Below are 26,195 nucleotides of genomic sequence, written 5' to 3' on the forward strand. Positions count from 1 at the left end.
GCTTATGAAAGGTTTGTAACTAATACATTTGTTGAGTTTGTCAAGGCTTTACTACAGCTTCATCACAAGAATTGATACTGTAATAAGTACTGAAATATTTCTTAGGTATTTAAATATAAAAAGTAATCAAAATTCAGTATCGATGTGAATTTTATAAATTTATAAAAGATTTGTAACTAATACATTTGTAGAATTATTACAAAAATTGATATAATATTTTTCTATATCAGTCTTTTGTTACTTCCATACTACTTTGGTGTTAAAATATCTGTTTATATTTTTAAAAATAATGTTTAGAATATAGAAGGAAAAGGAAAAACAACAGAATAAGTACTGAAATATTTTTTAGCACTTAAATATAAAAAATAATTAAAATTCGATATTGATGTGAATTTTGTAAGCTTATGAAAGGTTTGTAACTAATACATTTGTTGAGTTTGTCAAGGCTTTACTACAGCTTCATCACAAGAATTGATACTGTAATAAGTACTGAAATATTTCTTAGGTATTTAAATATAAAAAGTAATCAAAATTCAGTATCGATGTGAATTTTATAAATTTATAAAAGATTTGTAACTAATACATTTGTAGAATTATTACAAAAATTGATATAATATTTTTCTATATCAGTCTTTTGTTACTTCCATACTACTTTGGTGTTAAAATATCTGTTTATATTTTTAAAAATAATGTTTAGAATATAGAAGGAAAAGGAAAAACAACAGAATAAGTACTGAAATATTTTTTAGCACTTAAATATAAAAAATAATTAAAATTCGATATTGATGTGAATTTTGTAAGCTTATGAAAGGTTTGTAACTAATACATTTGTTGAGTTTGTCAAGGCTTTACTACAGCTTCATCACAAGAATTGATACTGTAATAAGTACTGAAATATTTCTTAAGTATTTAAATATAAAAAGTAATCAAAATTCAGTATCGATGTGAATTTTATAAATTTATAAAAGATTTGTAACTAATACATTTGTAGAATTATTACAAAAATTGATATAATATTTTTCTATATTAGTCTCTTGTTGCTTAACACTACTTTAGTATTACAATATCTGTTAATTTATTTTTAAATAATATTTAGAATATAGGAAGAAGTGAAAAACAACTGAAATATTTATTTAGAAATATAAAAAGTTCTATAAAGGTATATTTATGAAGAGTTCTAATTAAATTTGTTGAATTTAATATAATTTCATTACAAGAATAGAAATAATATAATTAGTGTTAGAGACTCTTGTATTTTACACACTGATATCAAAACGTGTAATAAGAATAAAAGAGAACAAAGAAAAGTACTATACAATTTCTTTAGTACTTATACATAAAAATAGCAATTAAAATCCAGTACCGACGTGCATTTCCCCAGATTATGAAAGGTTGTAAATAAATTCGTTGAATTTGTGAAGGCGTGACTGCAGCGGCATAATTAAAGTGGCGTTCAGGCAGTTGTAAACAAAATATGAAAAGTGTAATATAATATAATAAATGCGTGAGCCGTTAAGTAGGGAGTTAAGAAAGAGAAAACACGGCGACGGCGTGGGGGGGGAGGGGGCGAGTTGGATGTTGCGGAAAAGTAGTGTATATGTATAAATAGAGGGAAGAACATTGCGCGCAACAAATTTCCATGTTTTAACAACATTGTGCGAGTTGCGACGGGTTCGGGGCCCCCCCACGTTTTCGCAAATTCTGAGCCCGCGAAGGGTTGCTGAATATAACAGTTTGTGCCCTAACGTTGTACAACCACCTAGGGTCTAAACCACACACTACATCATTACCGCTGCGGCTTCCCTAAAGTGCTACCACTGCATTCTCATTCTTACTTCGGCTTACTTACACGAAAATGCAAGTATACATTCTGCCGGTCGGGCCCAGCCGCCGTCTGGCCCGCCACGCCGTCAGATCAAATCACGACCCTCGCCCCAATCCCTACCCTCGATTCATACATTCAAATTATTTTACTCTTTCATTAATTATTCACACTTTGTACTCCGTGGGGTCTCTAAGAATTCTAATCAATGAAGAAAAAAAAAAAGAAACGTGGCCTTCTACTTTATTACTCGGTTTTGTTCTTTCGGTTCCTTTTTGAAATTAACTGCTTCGTCATTCTAGAATGTTTATTTAGTACACGGATTTTTCTTTTATCTTGTATGACGGACGTTTTTTGAGACACCCGATTAACTTTTAATGGCGTCAATTTGCTTATATAACTTTTTGCATATTTCAAACTGATTTTGCAACGAAACTCGCCATTCAAAAATTGGAAGACTATCGTTATTACTTAAATTATTTTATTTAGTTCTCTCAATCCCTTTCAGATTTAACTTCTTATTGTAATGTTTATTTGATATCCAGATTTTCCTTTTATCTTGTATTATTGAATTTTTTAATAAGCTGAATAACTTTTAATATTAGTTTCCTTTCAAATAAGTTTTGTTCATCCAAATAATCACCATTATAATCAATATTTGCCGCGAGAAAAAATTCTTGATTCTCAGAACTGAAGAATCTTAGTTTTGATCTGCTTTTCAGAATTAATTATTACCTGAATAATTGCATATTAACAAAAATAAATAATAATCACATGGAGAAATATCTGGACTATATGGTGAATGAGGTAGAACATTACATTTAACATTTTGAAGCTTTCTTTGAGTCTCTAATGCGACATGTGGTCTTATACTGTTATGGAGAAGCAGGACGACTTTTCTATTGACTAAAAAAGCTCGTTTTTGAGTAATTTTTTCATGAATTTGGCCAATTTGTAAGTAGTAGACAATTGCATTGATCGTTTGACATTTTGGTGATATTATAAAACTACTCAAACTGTCAATCGATTATTCAGACCACTCCGAATTGTCGTCCAACCCAATTTAACAAAACACTCAAATAAAAGGCTCATTTGCGTTGCGTGCAAAGAAAAAATTGGCAATTCTCAGGCTTAAATTTATTATTCTCACTTAATTTATATGAAATCAATTTGTCCATCTTTTTGATAAAATTCGTTTTATATAGTAATTACTTAAATTACTTTTATAATTATTAAATTTTTTAATTTTATTTTTATATCAAATATATTATTTATTTATTTCGAAATGTTTATTTAGTTCTTTTAAAATATGTTTTGTTCAACAAGATAATCACCTTTATAATCAATATTTTATCTGAGTGTTCCTCAAGTAAGTTCATGCTACGAGAAAAATTCCAAATTCTCAGAATTGAAGAACCTTAGTTTTGATTTCCTCTTCAGAATTAAACCATATATTACCCGAAAAATTGCATATTGACAAAAATAAATAATAGTCACATGGATAAATAAATTAAATTTAACATGTTGAACCTTCCTTTGAGTCGACATGTCGTTTTATATTGTTATGAAGAAGCAGGGTAACTTTTCTATTGACTAAAGAAGCTCATTTCTGAGTAAGTTTTTCATGAACTTAGTCAATTTGTAAGTAATAAACTCTTACACTGATCTTTTGGCATTTTGGGAGGTAATCAATATGTAACACTCTTCAAACAGTCCACCATACAGCATACATCAGTTTACTGTTGTTTTACAATGATTTTTGAACCAATTTTAACCAAAATAAATAATATAGTTGGAGAATAAAAAAGCTTTCATATAATATATGGTTTAATAAAAAAATGTTGAACCTCTTCAAGGAGTTCCTCAATAATTTATTGATGTCCCGATTAGATTGTTTTAACCACAGTACAAAAAGTGTAGAATAAATCATGCAATTTCATTAAAAAACCAACAAAATAGCATTTCCGTTTCCGGTGGTATAAAAAAAAAATTAAAAAACAGTTGCGTAATTTGACATGCACAAATCCGAGTTGCTGGCAAACGGTAATTATGTTAAATTTGACTGAAAACTGTAGGAGTTTTAGTCGTAGGATAAGCTCTATGTAAAATTGAACAAAATTATATACGGATATGATTTTCCAACATTTAAATATAATTAAGTTTATTGCTTGTGAAACTCCAGGAAAACACTCAAGAGACGTTGAGAACTGTTACAAGTTTTAATTAATTACTTCATAATTTTTTGTTGCTTCTGCATTAGTTCTCTTCTGTTTATATACTTAACACCGGTATTAACTTTCTTAATTGAGAATTAAGGTTTTTAAAACGATTTTACCGTTCATTTTAATTACGAAACTACCACGTCATTGTGCGCAGTTGAACTTGTTATTGTCCCGAAAAAACATTTAACTTGATTAAAATCAAAACGGTACAATATAAATTATAAAATGGCCAAAACATAAAAAGGATAAGGTAATTAGTACACGAAAACACGCCCGAGTATTATCATAACAAATACAGACGTGTAATGTTAAAAATAACAATGCACGTATTTTCGCATATGAAATAACATTACACCCCGCGGATAAATTTCATGCAAACTTTCCAAAAGACACAAAAAACTAAACACAGTATCAAACTCAAATTAAACTTTGTTTTTTTTTATTTTTGCAATTCTTGTTCACGCTACACGCTGCAATGTGTAAATAATTAATGGAACTTCTCATTATGTGTGGAAAATATTATCGAAGGACACCACCAACGTACACCACAATTTTTTTGTAACCTAGGAATTGTTATTAAAATGTTTAAATAATAATTGTGCCCTAATTTTTGAACAGTCTGTTATCGACATGTGAGTTTTAGTGGTAACTTTATTCGAATGAGTTTTCGTTGCTGAATCAATTTGAAACTAGTTTTGTTTGCAAAAACTAAAAAAAAAACAATGTGATGTTGTGAAAATTTAATCCAGTAATAATTTGAAAAATCTGGACCCTAAATCAATATGATAGAACAGGAAATATTAAGTTTAGAAGAAAGCAATTGAATAGAACTTAATAATGAATAAATAAATATAAGCTATATTTTAAACAATATATTACTAATAATATACTTAGTAATTAATTAAAATATATTAAAATATGAGCTGTACTACTTTTTTTTTACTGTTATTGTTGTGTATACCATTCACATGGTCATTTAAAAAATTGAGTACTTTTTTATTTTTCCATGGACAAAATTATAGCAACTTTTTAGTATTTAAATTAAATATATGTAACATTTTATAGAATATGGATATAGTAGTTTTTATAATGCAGTACAAAACAACAATAGCAAATTAATATTATTTTAATAGTATACATTAAATAAACGAGTCATGTCTTTTCTTTTCTATGTCACAGTATATATAAAACTAGTGCTCTAATTTAACTTATTATAATTGGATGGTTTTCGTGCTTGATTAAAACATTTGTTTTATGAAATTTGCATTGTAAAATTGTGTTAATTCTGCAAATAATTGAAAACATAATTTAACTTTCTTTTGCTGACTGACAGGTGTTTTAAATATTCCACATAATTTCAACAGAATTATATTAAAAATGGAATTTTAGTTTGAAAATGGCGAATGTGCTCATTTATGTATGCTAAAATATGGCGAATGAGTTTGTTTAAAATATGGCGAATGCGCCACATAGTTTGGAATATGGTGGATGCGCAAATGAAATGATGAATCTAATATTTAAAAAATTACAACCCAAGAGAAGTTTTGACTGTAGAGGTCAAACACTCATTTTATTTATTATATTGAATTTTTATACTATCAATATAAAAGTAAAAACAATAGCTATGATGTGTAATTAAATAAAATTTATCAATTATATGTAAAAATTAGCAAATAATTACGTTATTCTCTAAAACATTTCTTAAATTTTTGTATTATTAGTTTAAAATAAAAACAATGATCTTTGGTTGTTCTGCTAACAGATATTTTTATTAAATAATTTTTTTCATTATATATTTGTAAAAATTATTATGTTGGGCGCCAATAAATAAATAATAAATGTCAACTTATATTTGTTATACTCATTTTATTCGTTACATAATTAGTTTAACATTAATTTGTTGAAGTAATTGAATAAAATTTATAAATAACAACCAAAAAATAGTAAATAATTGTGAATATATATCACCGAAATATTAAGAAAACGTTAGGTAAAAAATGTTTTATCGGCGCTTAAAAATTTAGGAAAATAATTTAAAATATTGTGTGTGTGATGTTAAGATAAGCAGGTTTTTTTAAATGAAATCTTTTTAAATTAAGTTTCGTAAACATATTTCGTTGGGCGCCAATAATAAATATCACAATAAACGATTTCATTCTAAAGAAAAGGACAAAAATCCAAAGTTTTATTCTCGTTGGCAAAAAAAATAAATTATTATAATGGTCATTTTGTTGAATAAATTAATTTAAAGAATGTTACGTTATCTTAAAGTTAATCTTTAAATATACTTTTCATTTTGAAAATTATAAATTGCAAATCAATAAGATCAAATAAGCTTTAAAGCAGAAAATAACTATAATGTATTGCAAAGACGCCGTTTAAGAAAACTTTTCAGATATAAAATTGTATTTGTTGTCGTAGTACAATTTTCGACAAATTGATAACTTCAATCTCAATAGTAAAACGTACCTATGGATTAAAATAGCTTTGAGGCAATATCGAAATTCCCCAGGACAAAATTGTTCAATGTTAAAAATTGTGTTTAGCACAACTTTAATATTTTATAGTACAATTAATATCCAATCTAAAAGCAAGACGGGAAATAACAAACATTGGTACGTACGTTCTTATAAAGTTTCCTTTTAAAAGTTCAAAATAGGAATGCATTAGGATCGGTATTATAAGTCATGAATATTATTTTTATTAAGAGAACAACAATATGCAATAGTAGCTATTCCATGTTTTGTTGGTTTTGTTCCCGTTACACCTCGCGAAAGTAAATTTTCGAAATTAAAATTAAACTTTAATACTAGCAACGGAACTATACCTGTTAAGTTTTAAAGCCAGATGCGAACGATATTTTCTATTTCCGCATTTATTAGTTTCCATTTCTTTCTTTCAACAAATGACTTTTATGTTCCACATACAGTCATCTTGGAAATTTCGTTCCAGCTGTTTAGCACCCAACCGACGATATAATTGAGTAGTTTACCCGTATTATAGAAAAATATGGCTTACACACAAGTTTTAAATAGTTTTGTTCCGCAGAAAAAAAAGCCGGCTAATTGCCGAAGAAAATTAAATTGTGTAAAAAGGTTTGCACATTCTTCTCTCGTCGGGAACGTTTTTCCGACACTAAACGTCTTGTGAATTAGTGTCGTGAAAACATCAAATCAACGTTCTCCTTTCGCTGCGAACAATTAATTATGAATGTAATTACATATTTATGGTATCGTGTTACTGCATGTGTGATATGCTTTTAGGATAACTGAATAATTCTGCCGGTACGGTGGCATGTTTAGATACATGTTCGTAAATGAAACATGGATCATGATTTACAAATTAATATTTATTTAAAAGCGTGAAGTGGATTATTTTTCTGTGTACAATGTGTGTCTTTTAATTTTGAACGTTGTTGATTCACATTTGATATCTCTACCCGTTTCTGATATCTATACAAAAGGTGACATTTGGCTTAGTTTTGTTTAACACAGCCTTTTTTAAGATATTTAATTTTAATATTTGAAAAAAATTATATCTGAAATAACTCAAAAACGACTGAGATAATCAAAATTAATTAAGAGGACCTTTTTTCTTCCAAATTGAGAAAAGAATAAGAAAAGCTTTCTTTTATGTACAATGTGTGTCTCAAAATTGTTGATTTTGGCTGTTACGAGTGTTTCTGTAGCAGATATTTTAATTTTGAACGTTGTTGATTCACATTTGATATCTCTACCCGTTTCTAACATCTATACAAAAGGTGACATTTGGCTTAGTTTTGTTTAACACAGCCTTTTTTAAGATATTTAATTTTAATATTTGAAAAAAATTATATCTGAAATAACTCAAAAACGACTGAGATAATCAAAATTAATTAAGAGGACCTTTTTTCTTCCAAATTGAGAAAAGAATAAGAAAAGCTTTCTTTTATGTACAATGTGTGTCTCAAAATTGTTGATTTTGGCTGTTACGAGTGTTTCTGTAGCAGATATTTTAATTTTGAACGTTGTTGATTCACATTTGATATCTCTACCCGTTTCTGAAATCTATACGAAAGGTGACATTTGGCTTAATTTTGCTTAACACAGCCTTTTTTAAGATATTTTAGTTTTAATATTTGAAGAAAATTCAATCTGAAATAACTCAAAAACGACAGTGATAATCAAAATTAATTAAGAGGACATTTTTTATTCCAAATTGAGCAAAGAATACGAAAAGCTTTTTTGTGTGTACAATGTGTGTCTCAAAATTGTTGATATTGGCTGTTACGAGTGTTTCTGTTGCAGATATTTTAATTTTGAACGTTTTTGATTCACATTTGATATCTCTACCCGTTTCTGACATCTATACGAAAGGTGACATTTGGCTTAATTTTGCTTAACACAGCCTTTTTTAAGATATTTTAGTTTTAATATTTGAAGAAAATTCAATCTGAAATAACTCAAAAACGACAGTGATAATCAAAATTAATTAAGAGGACATTTTTTATTCCAAATTGAGCAAAGAATACGAAAAGCTTTTTTGTGTGTACAATGTGTGTCTCAAAATTGTTGATATTGGCTGTTACGAGTGTTTCTGTTGCAGATATTTTAATTTTGAACGTTTTTGATTCACATTTGATATCTCTACCCGTTTCTGACATCTATACGAAAGGTGACATTTGGCTTAATTTTGCTTAACACAGCCTTTTTTAAGATATTTTAGTTTTAATATTTGAAGAAAATTCAATCTGAAATAACTCAAAAACGACAGTGATAATCAAAATTAATTAAGAGGACATTTTTTATTCCAAATTGAGCAAAGAATACGAAAAGCTTTTTTGTGTGTACAATGTGTGTCTCAAAATTGTTGATATTGGCTGTTACGAGTGTTTCTGTTGCAGATATTTTAATTTTGAACGTTTTTGATTCACATTTGATATCTCTACCCGTTTCTGACATCTATACGAAAGGTGACATTTGGCTTAGTTTTGTTTAACACAGCCTTTTTTAAGATATTTTAGTTTTAATATTTGAAGAAAATTCAATCTGAAATAACTCAAAAACGACAGTGATAATCAAAATTAATTAAGAGGACCTTTTTTCTTCCAAATTGAGAAAAGAATAAGAAAAGCTTTCTTTTATGTACAATGTGTGTCTCAAAATTGTTGATTTTGGCTGTTACGAGTGTTTCTGTAGCAGATATTTTAATTTTGAACGTTGTTGATTCACATTTGATATCTCTACCCGTTTCTAACATCTATACAAAAGGTGACATTTGGCTTAGTTTTGTTTAACACAGCCTTTTTTAAGATATTTAATTTTAATATTTGAAAAAAATTATATCTGAAATAACTCAAAAACGACTGAGATAATCAAAATTAATTAAGAGGACCTTTTTTCTTCCAAATTGAGAAAAGAATAAGAAAAGCTTTCTTTTATGTACAATGTGTGTCTCAAAATTGTTGATTTTGGCTGTTACAAGTGTTTCTGTTGCAGATATTTTAATTTTGAACGTTTTTGATTCACATTTGATATCTCTACTCGTTTCTGACATCTATACGAAAGGTGACATTTGGCTTAATTTTACTTAACACAGCCTTTTTTAAGATATTTCAATTTTAATATTTGAAGAAAATTAAATCTGAAATAACTCAAAAAGGACAGTGATAATCAAAATTAATTAAGAGGACCTTTTTTCTTCCAAATTGAGCAAAGAATAAGAAAAGCTTTTTTTTATGTACAATGTGTGTCTCAAAATTGTTGATTTTGGCTGTTACGAGTGTTTCTGTAGCAGATATTTTAATTTTGAACGTTGTTGATTCACATTTGATATCTCTACCCGTTTCTGAAATCTATACGAAAGGTGACATTTGGCTTAATTTTGCTTAACACAGCCTTTTTTAAGATATTTTAGTTTTAATATTTGAAGAAAATTCAATCTGAAATAACTCAAAAACGACAGTGATAATCAAAATTAATTAAGAGGACATTTTTTATTCCAAATTGAGCAAAGAATACGAAAAGCTTTTTTGTGTGTACAATGTGTGTCTCAAAATTGTTGATATTGGCTGTTACGAGTGTTTCTGTTGCAGATATTTTAATTTTGAACGTTTTTGATTCACATTTGATATCTCTACCCGTTTCTGACATCTATACGAAAGGTGACATTTGGCTTAATTTTGCTTAACACAGCCTTTTTTAAGATATTTTAGTTTTAATATTTGAAGAAAATTCAATCTGAAATAACTCAAAAACGACAGTGATAATCAAAATTAATTAAGAGGACATTTTTTATTCCAAATTGAGCAAAGAATACGAAAAGCTTTTTTGTGTGTACAATGTGTGTCTCAAAATTGTTGATATTGGCTGTTACGAGTGTTTCTGTTGCAGATATTTTAATTTTGAACGTTTTTGATTCACATTTGATATCTCTACCCGTTTCTGACATCTATACGAAAGGTGACATTTGGCTTAATTTTGCTTAACACAGCCTTTTTTAAGATATTTTAGTTTTAATATTTGAAGAAAATTCAATCTGAAATAACTCAAAAACGACAGTGATAATCAAAATTAATTAAGAGGACATTTTTTATTCCAAATTGAGCAAAGAATACGAAAAGCTTTTTTGTGTGTACAATGTGTGTCTCAAAATTGTTGATATTGGCTGTTACGAGTGTTTCTGTTGCAGATATTTTAATTTTGAACGTTTTTGATTCACATTTGATATCTCTACCCGTTTCTGACATCTATACGAAAGGTGACATTTGGCTTAATTTTGCTTAACACAGCCTTTTTTAAGATATTTTAGTTTTAATATTTGAAGAAAATTCAATCTGAAATAACTCAAAAACGACAGTGATAATCAAAATTAATTAAGAGGACATTTTTTATTCCAAATTGAGCAAAGAATACGAAAAGCTTTTTTGTGTGTACAATGTGTGTCTCAAAATTGTTGATATTGGCTGTTACGAGTGTTTCTGTTGCAGATATTTTAATTTTGAACGTTTTTGATTCACATTTGATATCTCTACCCGTTTCTGACATCTATACGAAAGGTGACATTTGGCTTAATTTTGCTTAACACAGCCTTTTTTAAGATATTTTAGTTTTAATATTTGAAGAAAATTCAATCTGAAATAACTCAAAAACGACAGTGATAATCAAAATTAATTAAGAGGACATTTTTTATTCCAAATTGAGCAAAGAATACGAAAAGCTTTTTTGTGTGTACAATGTGTGTCTCAAAATTGTTGATATTGGCTGTTACGAGTGTTTCTGTTGCAGATATTTTAATTTTGAACGTTTTTGATTCACATTTGATATCTCTACCCGTTTCTGACATCTATACGAAAGGTGACATTTGGCTTAATTTTGCTTAACACAGCCTTTTTTAAGATATTTTAGTTTTAATATTTGAAGAAAATTCAATCTGAAATAACTCAAAAACGACAGTGATAATCAAAATTAATTAAGAGGACATTTTTTATTCCAAATTGAGCAAAGAATACGAAAAGCTTTTTTGTGTGTACAATGTGTGTCTCAAAATTGTTGATATTGGCTGTTACGAGTGTTTCTGTTGCAGATATTTTAATTTTGAACGTTTTTGATTCACATTTGATATCTCTACCCGTTTCTGACATCTATACGAAAGGTGACATTTGGCTTAATTTTGCTTAACACAGCCTTTTTTAAGATATTTTAGTTTTAATATTTGAAGAAAATTCAATCTGAAATAACTCAAAAACGACAGTGATAATCAAAATTAATTAAGAGGACATTTTTTATTCCAAATTGAGCAAAGAATACGAAAAGCTTTTTTGTGTGTACAATGTGTGTCTCAAAATTGTTGATATTGGCTGTTACGAGTGTTTCTGTTGCAGATATTTTAATTTTGAACGTTTTTGATTCACATTTGATATCTCTACCCGTTTCTGACATCTATACGAAAGGTGACATTTGGCTTAATTTTGCTTAACACAGCCTTTTTTAAGATATTTTAGTTTTAATATTTGAAGAAAATTCAATCTGAAATAACTCAAAAACGACAGTGATAATCAAAATTAATTAAGAGGACATTTTTTATTCCAAATTGAGCAAAGAATACGAAAAGCTTTTTTGTGTGTACAATGTGTGTCTCAAAATTGTTGATATTGGCTGTTACGAGTGTTTCTGTTGCAGATATTTTAATTTTGAACGTTTTTGATTCACATTTGATATCTCTACCCGTTTCTGACATCTATACGAAAGGTGACATTTGGCTTAATTTTGCTTAACACAGCCTTTTTTAAGATATTTTAGTTTTAATATTTGAAGAAAATTCAATCTGAAATAACTCAAAAACGACAGTGATAATCAAAATTAATTAAGAGGACATTTTTTATTCCAAATTGAGCAAAGAATACGAAAAGCTTTTTTGTGTGTACAATGTGTGTCTCAAAATTGTTGATATTGGCTGTTACGAGTGTTTCTGTTGCAGATATTTTAATTTTGAACGTTTTTGATTCACATTTGATATCTCTACCCGTTTCTGACATCTATACGAAAGGTGACATTTGGCTTAATTTTGCTTAACACAGCCTTTTTTAAGATATTTTAGTTTTAATATTTGAAGAAAATTCAATCTGAAATAACTCAAAAACGACAGTGATAATCAAAATTAATTAAGAGGACATTTTTTATTCCAAATTGAGCAAAGAATACGAAAAGCTTTTTTGTGTGTACAATGTGTGTCTCAAAATTGTTGATATTGGCTGTTACGAGTGTTTCTGTTGCAGATATTTTAATTTTGAACGTTTTTGATTCACATTTGATATCTCTACCCGTTTCTGACATCTATACGAAAGGTGACATTTGGCTTAATTTTGCTTAACACAGCCTTTTTTAAGATATTTTAGTTTTAATATTTGAAGAAAATTCAATCTGAAATAACTCAAAAACGACAGTGATAATCAAAATTAATTAAGAGGACATTTTTTATTCCAAATTGAGCAAAGAATACGAAAAGCTTTTTTGTGTGTACAATGTGTGTCTCAAAATTGTTGATATTGGCTGTTACGAGTGTTTCTGTTGCAGATATTTTAATTTTGAACGTTTTTGATTCACATTTGATATCTCTACCCGTTTCTGACATCTATACGAAAGGTGACATTTGGCTTAATTTTGCTTAACACAGCCTTTTTTAAGATATTTTAGTTTTAATATTTGAAGAAAATTCAATCTGAAATAACTCAAAAACGACAGTGATAATCAAAATTAATTAAGAGGACATTTTTTATTCCAAATTGAGCAAAGAATACGAAAAGCTTTTTTGTGTGTACAATGTGTGTCTCAAAATTGTTGATATTGGCTGTTACGAGTGTTTCTGTTGCAGATATTTTAATTTTGAACGTTTTTGATTCACATTTGATATCTCTACCCGTTTCTAACATCTATACGAAAGGTGACATTTGGCTTAATTTTGCTTAACACAGCCTTTTTTAAGATATTTTAGTTTTAATATTTGAAGAAAATTAAATCTGAAATAACTCAAAAATGACTGCGATAATCAATATTAATTAAGGGGACCTTTTTTCTTCCAAATTGAGCAAAGAATATTTTGTGTGTACAATATGTCTCTCAAAATTCTTGATTTTGGCTGTTACGGGTGTTTCTATAGCAGATATTTTAATATTAATATACTAATAATATTTATTTAATACAAACCAAATTTAAACACAATTGGACCAAAGGTTTCGGAAATATAAGAAAAAACAAATTTTGAAATTTAAGTGTATTTTCTACAAGAGAAACATTAGAAAAAATGTTTATTTAAATTATCTTTCTTATTGATAGTCAAGATCAACCAATTTAGGGCACCCTGTGTTACGCTGAAAATTTCAGATGTTGCACGTAAACTTAGTATCACTTTTGTTAGCTTTATGTCCTATAAAAATTTCAAATCGATAACCAGATAATGTTTCGGTTTGCCGGAATCCAACTATTTGGCTTGGCTACTATATAATTAAGTCTAATTAACATTAAATATTCAATTAATTGTAAACGTTGACAACAATAATTTATTTCGTATAATTACACTGTGCCTGCCTGTAAATAATTTTTTCACCAAAACCATCTTATTAATATTAATTTATTTAACAAGTAATCATCCATCAGGGATAATTTATTGAAAAATATAACCGTTCAGCGGAACATGTTATCTGTCCGCCCGTTTTAAACCCCATCGATTATTAGGCCTATTTTCAATACATTAAAATTCCCTCTTAATTCCAATTTACATTTTTTTCTAATTCCCTTTGATTTACAGCCAAATAACAAAACACTTTTATTACGTATTTACCCAGACAACATCTGGAATGTCATTATTCTGATTGCGCAAAAACTTTCAACAGAAGCATTTGAATCTGTTTAACATGTTTATGGATTGTTTTTGTTTTTGTTGGAAAGATTTAATAAGCAGGACGTTAAAAAAGACAACTCACCTTGTACGTTCCTAGATTGTCAACGACACATGGCAAGCTAGCATCCCTTCCGAGGGCCACGGTCACGTTTGGAATTGGTTCCGCGAACCTTGGATCATCTGTCATTGCTGAAAAGGAAAAAATATATCAATATCTAGAATATTTTTAAGCATTAAAAATATATGGATGGTATATTACTGAAATATACACGATTTATCTCAATTGATTGATATTAGTTTTCTTTCTGATCGTCACCACGAATTATTCAACAGTAAAGAAAACTATTATTACTGGGAGGGAATTAACGAATATTATTACTGTGGTATCTATAATATTATACAATACACATAATGATTAAAAAAATGAAAGAATTTTGAATTGTGTTTTAAAATAACACGCTTCATTGTATTAATGTCAATGATCAGCCTAAGAACTTTTTTCAATCCACAACAAAAATTAAACTAATAGTAGCAGTAAATATTATTTATATATTTCAGTTTATTCAATGGATTAACATTAAATATAATTTTTATACAGGTCTTACCAGTCTCATAAAATAGTATCATTTTACTATTAATTTTTTTTATTATTTTAAGTTTTTCTCAATCCATAACAACAAATTTCACTAAAATAATAGTAAATATTATTTATGTGAACACTTTTTAAACTAGTAATTTAAATATTTCAATTTATTCAATAAATTGACATTAAATATAATTTTGACACAGGTTTTTCCTGTCTTATAAAAGTGTCATTTTATCAAATTTTAAGTATTTTTCAATTCACAACAAGAAATTCCACTAATAATAATAGTAAATGTTATTTATGTTGACACCTTTTAAACTAGTAATTTAAATATTTCAGTTTATTCAATGAGTAGACATTAAATATAATTTTCATACAGGTCTTCCCTGTCTCATAAAATAGTATAATTTTACTAACAACAAATTACTCTAATATAATAGTAAATATTATTTATGTGTACACTTTTTAAACTTGTAATTTAAATATTTCAGTTTGTTCAGTGGATTGACATTAAACAATAATTTTGACACAGGTTTTTCCTGTCTCATAAAACAATACCATTTTATCAAATTTTACGTATTTCTCAATTTACAACAAAACATTTCTCTAATAATAATAGTAAATATTATTTATGTGGCCACATTGTAAATTAGTAATTTAAATATTTTAATTTATTCAGTGCATTGACATTAAATACAATTTTGACACAGGTTTTTCCTATTTCATAAAACAGTGTTATTTTATCAAATTTTATGTTTTACTCAATTCACAATAAAAATTACACTAATATAATAGTAAATATTATTTATGTGGACACCTTTTAAACTAGTAATTTAAATATTTCAATTTCTTCAATGGATTTACATTAAATATAATTTTAACACAGGTTTTTCCTACCTCAAAGTAGTGTTATTTTACCAAATTTTAAGTTTTTCTCAATTCATAACAAAATATTACACTAATAATAATAATAAATATTATTTATGTGGATACTTTTTAAACTTGAAAAATAAATATTTCAATTTATTCAATGGATTGACATTAATTAAAATTTTGACACAGGCTTTTCATGTCTCATATAACAGAGCCATTTTACAAAATTGTAAGTTTACTTCAATTTATAACAAATACTATTTATGTGGACATTTTTTAAATTAATAATTTGAGTATTTATTTCTATATAAACAAAAATAGTATGATTTAAAATACTTGATATTTTTAAAATAATATGTATAAATATTATATTATATATTATATGTATAAAATTATATTATAAATATGTAATTATTTATAAATAATAATATTAATATAATTTTAGTAATAATTTTGATACACACTTTTTCTATTATAAATTTAAATTAATTGAATTTGTGTAATATATATTTATATATTATATGTTATATTTATATATGATTAAGTATTGTGATTTAATAAACAACAACACGTAATACCATAATGTTATATTTGCAAATACATCAAAACAATACTAATATTTAATACACCAAATATTTAAATAATATTAGCAAATACATTGAATAATTGCTTCACACATTGATTCAATGTTTGGCGGAATTCTATGAAATAATAATTAAATTGGAACGTGTGCATTTTACATTATATTATTGGTAACCCCGTCGATTAAAAATAAATGGAAAAAAAACCCTTATATATACCAAAACACAAATTGTAATTAAAATCACAATTAATAACGCCATTTGATCACACAACCGTATTACAATTTGAAATTATATACGTTTGAGCCAGTTTCGACGTCATTTTTCCAAAATCGACGTCCAATTCAATAAATTCCTCGAAGTTTATCCAATATCACGAATTGTGTAAAGGATAATTCGATACCAAAGTCTCGTCTCGGTTAAAATATAACTACTATATTTGCCAATTGAGAGGCAGAAGGGTCAGTTTCCATCAGTTACATCGTCCATTCCCCCCCCCAAATAATATTAGGGTTGGGGGAGCGAAAGTAAAAGAAACAAGGAACAGTGCAGCGCTTAGAAGTTCGTCGCTTATAAATACGCATGCAAAAGTTTCGGCGGAAGTTCGGCCGGGGGTGGCGATATTCATTAGCCGAATTTCGTATCTGTTTCGGTGGGGTTAAGCGCACGCTGACTTTCTACCTGTTGGAACAGGTGATACAATCTTTAATAATAATTGTTCTGTTGCCAACAAAGAAAGTCTGGAGTCGTTAAATTGACACCACCAGCGATTTGATTATGGGGTGGCAAACAATAAAACGCACATAATCTATAAACACTATTGTGCTTGTAAATTATCGATGGCATAAAATAGTAATAAAGCAGCAGCGATATGGAGGTAGATAATTAATGATTTTGATACGAACGAGGACAAATATTGTTTGAGGTAAGCAACGTTTACGAACATTAATATAATGACAAATTTCTATTTGAACTATTGAACATTTAAAGCTCCGCCGGTTTTAACCAGCCCTTCAAATATTTATCATAATTAAAACTGTGTAAATGGCCCACATTAAAGGTACGAATGAAAACAGATTGTTTACCTCGACCAATTTTAGCATGATCGTTGCAAAATCTCTTCAATTAAAGTCGGAATTATCCATCAGCATTAACTGACAACATGTTTAATCACGTGAATGACGGTCTGCATTTGGAGGTTTATAGAAAATGAAATGCAAAAAATTAAACCTTAGAGCATATACATTTTAAAATATGCAAATAAAATATTCCTATTTACATGTTTAATTTTGTTAACTTGATTAAAAAAATCCACGTCGACAGTGTATGACCTGAATTCAGTTTTAATTTGATTAACTTTTTATAACGAGGATCTTGGACATCAGTTCAGCTTTTATTCGTTTTCATTTATCAAGCCAGGAACTTAATTAGTTAAATCTTAGATTCCTAAACAAAGTAAACGAAACTCGTTTTTCCGTTGGGTTTTATTTGCATGTCGGTGATAATTCAACGTTTAATCGTTCTCGTTACAACAAGTAAAAAGTTGATTGAAAGAAACCATCTTATGAATCTTTATTTTTATACGTTTTATATATATTTTGTTCATTCCAACAAATAATCATTAAATGTTTAATTAGCAATTGCTTTACATGAAAAATAATGAAATATGAATTTAAATATTTTCACTTTTATTCATTTTATAGATTCTTTGTTTGTCCTGATAAATCATCATTAATTTTCGATTAATAATTGCTTTATATGGAAAATAAAAGGAACGAAAAGCCAATATATGAAACTTTATTTTTATATACTTTATATACATTTGATTCCTTCTTTTAGGCAAACATCAAATGTATGATTAACAATTACTTTATATGGATGAAAGATGAATTTATGAATCTTTATATTTATTCACTTTAAATACATTTTATTCTCTCACATAAATAATCATGAATCGTTTCAGGAATCTTTATTTTTATACACTTTATGTATATTTTGTACCTTCTAACAAATAATAATCATTAAAGGTTTAATTAGTCGATTCTTAAACACAGAAAAGCTGTTTTATGAATCTTTTCTTTTATATAGACATTTTATTCCTTCCGATAAATAATCATGAACTGTTTGAATAGCAATTGCTTTACATGGAAACTAAAAAGAGTGAAAAATGGATTTATAAATATTTACTTTTATCCTTTTTATATATTCTTTGTTTATCCTGATTAACCACCAATAATGCTCGTCTTACAGTTGATTTACATCGAAAATAAAAATAAAAGCAATTTCTGAATCTTTAGTTTTATATACTTTATATACATTTGATTGTTCCTTTTAAATAATCAATAAATGAATGATTAACCATTATTTATATGGATGAAAGATGAATTTATGAATCTTTATCTTAATATACTTTATATACATTTTATTCCTTTACTTAAATAATCATGTACATTAATGATAATTTATCAGGACAAAACAAAGAATAATAAAGTGACTAAAAGTGAATATTTATAAATTCATTGTCATTATTTTCCATGTAAAGCAATTACTACAAACATTTCATGACAATTAAATGAACAAACATATAAAAAAAGGTTAAAGATTCAAAAATTTGTTTTTGTTTGTTTCTATGTTTCATGTAAAGTTCCAATTTTAAATAAAATATAAATAATGTCACATAAATATCCATAATTATTAATTTGAATGTTACATTTTTAACGTAGGTATTAGATTAAAACGGACGTTTATTAATTTTAATGAAAATAGTAATACGTTAAATAAATAAATTAATAATTTATGCAATTAACGTAAAACACATGTGTCGGTAAATTCCGGTAGGTCGCATATTTCGCACGAACGGTAGTTTTATAGAGGATTGCCCCCTTTGTAACTGGGAATGTTAAAATAGAATTATGTTCAGAAACTGTGGCTGGCTTCTTTAGGTAGGCGAAAACTATTGAAGTTATAAATTAAATTAGAATGATTAAATGGCAAAATTCAAAGTGAATGAAATGGGACTGTAGAAAATCGCAAAAACCATTTTCTGAAAATCCCAGCCATAAATTTCCGACAAGTAGTTGCTATACGTTTACGTTCTGAAAGACCATGAACACGGTGTTAAATTGAGCTGATGTAGATGAACGAATACGTCGCCGGGTCCCGTTCGTTTAATTGTTCGCCAACATTAAATGGTTTCAAACAATATTAAAATGACGACGGACCCGAGAGAAGACAAGGGAGACGTACATGTCTTCTGAGTCTGTGTCGGAGGGGATTTTGTTTAAAAGTTCACATGTACGACATAAAAATACTTTTGGGTGAAAATATATTTACTGTGTGAAATGGAAGCTATCAAAAATAGCACTAAACGGAACACGGAAAGTTGTCCACTATTCGTTAGTGTTCGAGTTTCGAAACAACAACAACTTGAAAATCGTAGCGTATTTAGAAGTTAAAGAAAACTAGATTTCTTTGCCCGACATCCAACTAAACCGAACCGAACTTTGATTTCTAATAATTCTTTTAAAAGATAATCATTAATTGCTCAGTTACTTTGCACCGAAACTTCCAGTCCCAACTTCATTACGTATTGACTTTTGCATAACACCAACTTTGTGGACAAATATTTACGTAATATTTTTTTTTTAATCCTTACACCAACAATTTTTTACTTGTTGTAACAGCAACGATTAAACGTTGAATTATCACCAACATGCAAATCAACCCGACGGAAAAACGACTTTATTTAGAAATCTAAGATTTAATAATTGAGTTGCTGGCTTGATAAATGAAAGCGAATAAAAACTGAGCTAAAGTTTTTCTATGCTTTTATTTTTCATATACATCAACTGCTAATCAAACTTTTAATGATTATTGGTCAGAAAGAACAAATTTTATATGAAGTATATATCAGAAATTGTTTTTTTATGTTTTCATTTTCCATGTAAAGTAATTGCTAGTTAAACATTTAATAATTATTTATTAGAAGGAACAAAATATATAATATTTGAAGGTATAAAGGTAAAAATAAAACAGTTTTTCTATATTTTCTATGTAAAGCAACTACTAATTAAACTTTTAATGATTATTATTTATTAGAAACAACAAAATACATATACAGTGTATAAAAATAAAGATTCCTGATACGATCCATGATTATTTATGGGAAGGAATAAAATGTATTAAGATAAAGATTCATAAATTCATCTTTCATCCGTGTAAACCAATTGTTAATCATACATTTATTGATTGTTTAAAAGGAAGAATCAAATGTATATAAAGTATATAAAAATAAAGATAAAGATTGCTATTCAAACAGTTCATGATTATTTATTGGAAGGAATAAAATTTCTATATAAAAGAAAAGATTCATAAAGCAGTTTTTCTGTTTTTTTTTTCTATGTAAAACAACTACTAATTAAACCTTTAATGATTATTATTTGTTAGGAGGAACAAAATATACATTAAGTGTATAAAAATAAAGATTCCTGAAACGAATCATGATTATTTATGGGAAAGAATAAAATGTATTTAAAGTGTATTAAGATAAAGATTCATAAATTCATCTTTTATCCATGTAAAACAATTGTTAATCATACATTTATTGCTTGTTTAAAAGGAAGAATCAAATATATATATATATATATATATATATATATATATATATATATACAGTATATAAAAATAAAGGTTCAGAAATTGACTTTCTTTTATTTTTATTTTCGATGTAAAGCAACTCTTAATCGAGTATTATTTATGGTTGGTCAGGAGAAACAAAGAATATATAAAAAGGATAAAAGTAAAGATTTATAAATTCATTTTTCATTCTTTTTATTTTCCATGTAAAGCAATTGCTTTTCAAATAGTTCATGATTATTTATCAGAAAGAATAAAATGTATATATAAAAAGAAAAGATTCATAAAACTGTTTTTCTATGTAAAGCAACTTCTAATTAAACCTTTAATGATTATTATTTGTTAGGAGGAACAAAATATACATTAAGTGTATGAAAATAAAGATTCCTGAAACGAATTATGATTATTTATGGGAAAGAATAAAATGTATTTAAAGTGTATTAAGATAAAGATTCATAAATTCATCTTTCATCCATGTAGAACAATTGTTAATCATACATTTAGTGCTTATTTAAAAGGAAGAATCAAATATATATATACAGTATATAAAAATAAAGATACAGAAATTGACTTTCTTTTATTTTTATTTTCGATGTAAAGCAACTGTTAATCAAGCATTATTGATAGTTGGACAGGAAAAACAAAGAATATATAAAAAGGATAAAAGTAAAGATTTATAAATTCATTTTTCATTCATTTTATTTTCCATGTAAAGCAATTGCTTCTCAAATAGTTCATGATTATTTATCGGAAAGAATAAAATGTATATATAAAAAGAAAAGATTCATAAAACAGTGTTTCTATGTAAAGCAACTTCTAATTAAACCTTTAATGATTATTATTTGTTAGAAGGAACAAAATATACATAAAGTGTATAAAAATAAAGATTCCTGAAACGATTCATGATTATTTATGGGAGAGAATAAAATGTATTTAAAGTGAATAAAGATAAAGATTCATAAATTCATCTTTCATCCACGTAAAATAATTGTTAATCATACATTTATTTATTGCTGGTTTAAAAGGAAGAATCAAATATATATACAGTATATAAAAATAAAGGTACAGAAATTGACTTTCTTTTATTTTTATTTTCGATGTAAAGCAACTGTTAATCGAGTATTATTGATGGTTGGTCAGGAGAAACAAAGAATATATAAAAAGGATAAAAGTAAAGATTTATAAATTCATTTTTCATTCTTTTTATTTTCCATGTAACGCAATTGCTATTCAAACAGTTCATGATTATTTATTGGAAAGAATAAAATATCTATAAAAAAGAAAAGATTCATAAAACAGTTTTTCTATGTAATTAAACCTTTAATAATTATTATTTGTTAGAAGGAACAAAATATACATAAAGTGTACAAAAATAAAAACTCCTGAAACGATTCATGATTATTCATGGGAAGGAACAAAATGTATATAAAGTGTATTAAGATAAAGATTCATAAATTCATCTTTCATCCTTGTAAAACAATTGTTAATCATATATTTATTAATTGTTTAAAAGGAAGAATCAAATGTATATCAAAAGTATATAAAAATAAAGATACAGAAATTGACTTTCTTTTATTTTTATTTTCGATGTAAAGCAACTGTTAATCGAGTATTATTGATGGTTAATCAGGAGAAACGAAGAATATATAAAAAGAATAAAAGTAAAGATTTATAAATTCATCGTTCATTCTTTTTATTTTCTATGTAAAGCAATTGCTGCTCAAACAGTTCATGATTATTTACCGAAAGGAATAAAGTGTATAGAGATAAAGATTCATAAATTCATCTTCCATCCATATATAGCAATTGTTAATCATACATTTAATGATCGTTTGAAAGGAGAAATCAAATGTATATAAAATATATAAAAATAAAGATTTACATGAAAAATAAGAATTTAATATATTTTTTATTTCAAATTAATAATCATTGAATGAGTTGTATTTTATAATATTTCAAAAATGATTAATAATTTTTGTTTCTATATGTTTTGCTCCTCCTGATTAACAATCGTTAAATGTTTGATCAACAATTGGTGGATGAACGGAAACATACACAGAAAATCAATGATTACGCGAAGGATTACAGAAGGGATCTCAATAGGCTGAGTCCGTAATTAAATAATATAAGGCAACCCTCTCGCCAAATATTTATTTTGCTAAATGCATTTAATAATTTCATAATTGTTAATAAGTGGCGCAGCATTATTAATTTAACATTGCCTCGTCCCGTAACGGTTTCCGGTGTAATTTACGAATTCGTGAAAAACCAAACAAAGCCAAATTGTTCGTTAATTTCAGTTGATTACCAAGGGTAACTTTCAGCTGTTGAACGCGCGGTTTTTCCATGGTCCGGTCCCTCTTTATCTTTGATTACAATAAATTAATAGGGGCTTTTTCTACTAAGCCTTCAGTTTACGCGTTTGATTTGGGTTATGTTGCGGCAGAAACATTGTCAAGTCATTCGAGATATGCGTGCGAACTTTGCACACTTGTTTTAATTGTTTTTTGCCCCCTTGGACAGGCCAAATATTTGTTTTTATTTAATACGCTTATCTTGCTTGGCCGCCGAAACACGGGGGATGATCGTGGTGTGGTCAACGATGGAAAATCGAAAATATTTCAATCGGTTCTGCGCCTTTGGATGTTCGTATTAATGATGTTTGTGAAGTAATTTCACCAAGCAAAGAACTGATATAAATTTCGTTGTTGGTGAACTGCAAATTAGTTTGGTGAATTCTGAGAGAAATTATTATTTAAAGGTATTCGACTGTGTCTATTGATGTTTTGCAAATTTCAATATTCAATTCTCTCGTTCCAGTAACAAGGTAAATCATTATTGCATATGGTAAAATAGATGTTCTGAACTGCAGCTGGTAACTTTTAATGAAGTATGAAATATTTATACGGGGAAATAAGAGCATATTAATGCCGATCATTTATTTATACCAACCAATTTTGAGAGTAAATTATATGACGTGGCTCGAGACGAATGTAAGGAACTTCGAGCAAATCGGATAAAGACCGCCTTCAATTAAGTTTAGCTCTATTTATTTTGAGACTTTGTATGTGTTAAACAAGATTAGAAACACATAAACAAAATCAGCGGTGGCGAGGTGTGTGTACATGGTGTTGATGTCGGTGCGGGGATGTAGAACGATTCGAATTGGGGGACAGTCGAATGAGAATGCAACCAGAGACGCCAAGTATGAGGTAAGCCCCTTAAAGGAGATTACAAAATCGATTTCGGTCGAACAGTCAAGAAAAAACCAGTCCTTTTCCACTTTATGTGCTTGTTATTCTATCCTTTATATTTCAAGTGACCACTTAGCTTACTTTATGGTACTAATATCAGATTGCACTGTACACTTCCATAAGTTATGACCTTTTCACGCAATTTTTAACGGGGATTATCTCGCACTAATGTTTTACATCTTCTTTGTGTTGTCTTTGAGTGTCGGCTGTCCCTAATTGATTGATTTGATGGAGGGAAATTGGCTTAAGTGTTCCAAGCTCAATTTACAACTGCATTTAACACATTTCACAATTCCTCAATTATTGTTACATTATTTTTAATTAAGATCAGAGAATAATATTATTATTAAACTACTTTTTTCAATAAGTTTTTTATAATATAATATATTTTTTTAATTATAGTTGATATTTTTTACAATTTATTTTAATGAAATGATCATAAGAAATTATAGAAAGATTTTAATATTTTCTAGTATTATATTGAACTACTTTTTTTAAAACATTTTCAATAAGTTTTTATAATATTATTTATTATTTTTCTAAAATTGACCTTTTTTGTATTTATTTGTCTTATTGTTATTATTTTATGACATTAACATTTTTTGAAATTGACAATTAATTAATATAGATTATTAGAAATTATAGAAATATTGAACATTTCTAATTTTAAATTTTATAATTGAAATTTTTGAAATCTTATAAGAAATAATGAATATATTAATGAATATAAAAAAGTTTTTTTTTTAATATTATTTATTAGTTATTTTTTTAAAATTAAGTTTTTTTTTTAATTTATTGATTTTATCCTAAACATTTTTTGACAAATTAACATTTAATTAAATTGAAAAAGTTATTAAAAATTATAGAAATATTGAATATTTTTTATTTTAAAATTATTGTCATTAAAAATTTTTTTTAATGTTTACAAAAATGATAATATATGAAGAATAGAAAAAATATAATGAATATATTAATGAATATAAAACCTTTTTGTATTTATTTGCCTTATTATTATTATTTTATGACATTAACATTTTTTTGAAATTGACAATTAATTAAAATAAATTATTAGAAATTATAGAAATATTGAACATTTCTAATTTTAAATTTTATAATTGAAATTTTTGAAATCTTATAAGAAATAATGAATATATTAATGAATATAAAAAAATTAAAAAACTTTTTTCTAGGTTTTAATATTTTTAGCTACTGCCTTATTTTTTATAAAAAAAAGTTTTTTTTAATATTATTTATTAGTCATTTTTTTAAAATTTAGCTTTTGTTTGTATTTATTGATTTTATCCTTAACATTTTATGACAAATTAACATTTAATTAAATTGAAAAGGTTATTAAAAATTATAGAAATATTGAATATTTTTTATTTTAAAATTATTGTCATTAAAAAGCTTTATTTAGTGTTTACAAAAATAATAATAGAAGAAGAATAGAAAAAATATAATGAATATATTAATGAATATAAAAAGATCAAAAAAAAAATTTTCTTTTTTTTCAAAATAATTTTTATAAAATTAATCTTTTGTTAATATTTTATGACAAATTAACATAAAATTACTTGAAAAATATTATTAAAATTGAATGAAAAAAGATTTGAATTCTTTTACAGTATAATTTTTTTATATGCATTAGTAAACACCCCATGTGAAAGTATTAGTATGTCAATTAGCAATATTCGAGTCAATAATTCTGTAAAATTTGCAGGCAATAAGAAAAACACGTCAATACATCCACAATTATTAAGAAGCAACGTAGAAAATCTATCCATTCCTTAATTGCGAATTTTATTTTTATTTTAATTAAAAACTAATTTAAAATGATTAAATCAG

The 26,195-nt window shown here is 26.7% G+C and overlaps 2 protein-coding genes across 3 annotated transcripts in view; one reads left to right on the forward strand and one right to left on the reverse strand.

Annotated features, from left to right (window-relative positions):
- LOC109608352 (uncharacterized) overlaps nt 1-26,195 on the forward strand; it is a 345,665-nt gene that overhangs the window by 204,523 nt on the left and 114,947 nt on the right. The gene's annotated exons all lie outside the window — the stretch shown is intronic.
- The window catches only part of LOC109608351 (lachesin), a 246,395-nt gene that overhangs the window by 125,284 nt on the left and 94,916 nt on the right, over nt 1-26,195 (reverse strand). For both annotated transcript variants that reach the window (XM_020024773.2, XM_020024772.2), the window contains exon 2: nt 14,504-14,610. In XM_020024773.2, the coding sequence (XP_019880332.1) occupies nt 14,504-14,610 (107 nt within the window). The remainder of the gene's footprint in view (nt 1-14,503; nt 14,611-26,195) is intronic.

The sequence above is a fragment of the Aethina tumida genome, chromosome 1 (genome assembly GCF_024364675.1).
Source record: "Aethina tumida isolate Nest 87 chromosome 1, icAetTumi1.1, whole genome shotgun sequence".
Classification (NCBI taxonomy): Eukaryota; Metazoa; Arthropoda; class Insecta; order Coleoptera; family Nitidulidae; genus Aethina; species Aethina tumida.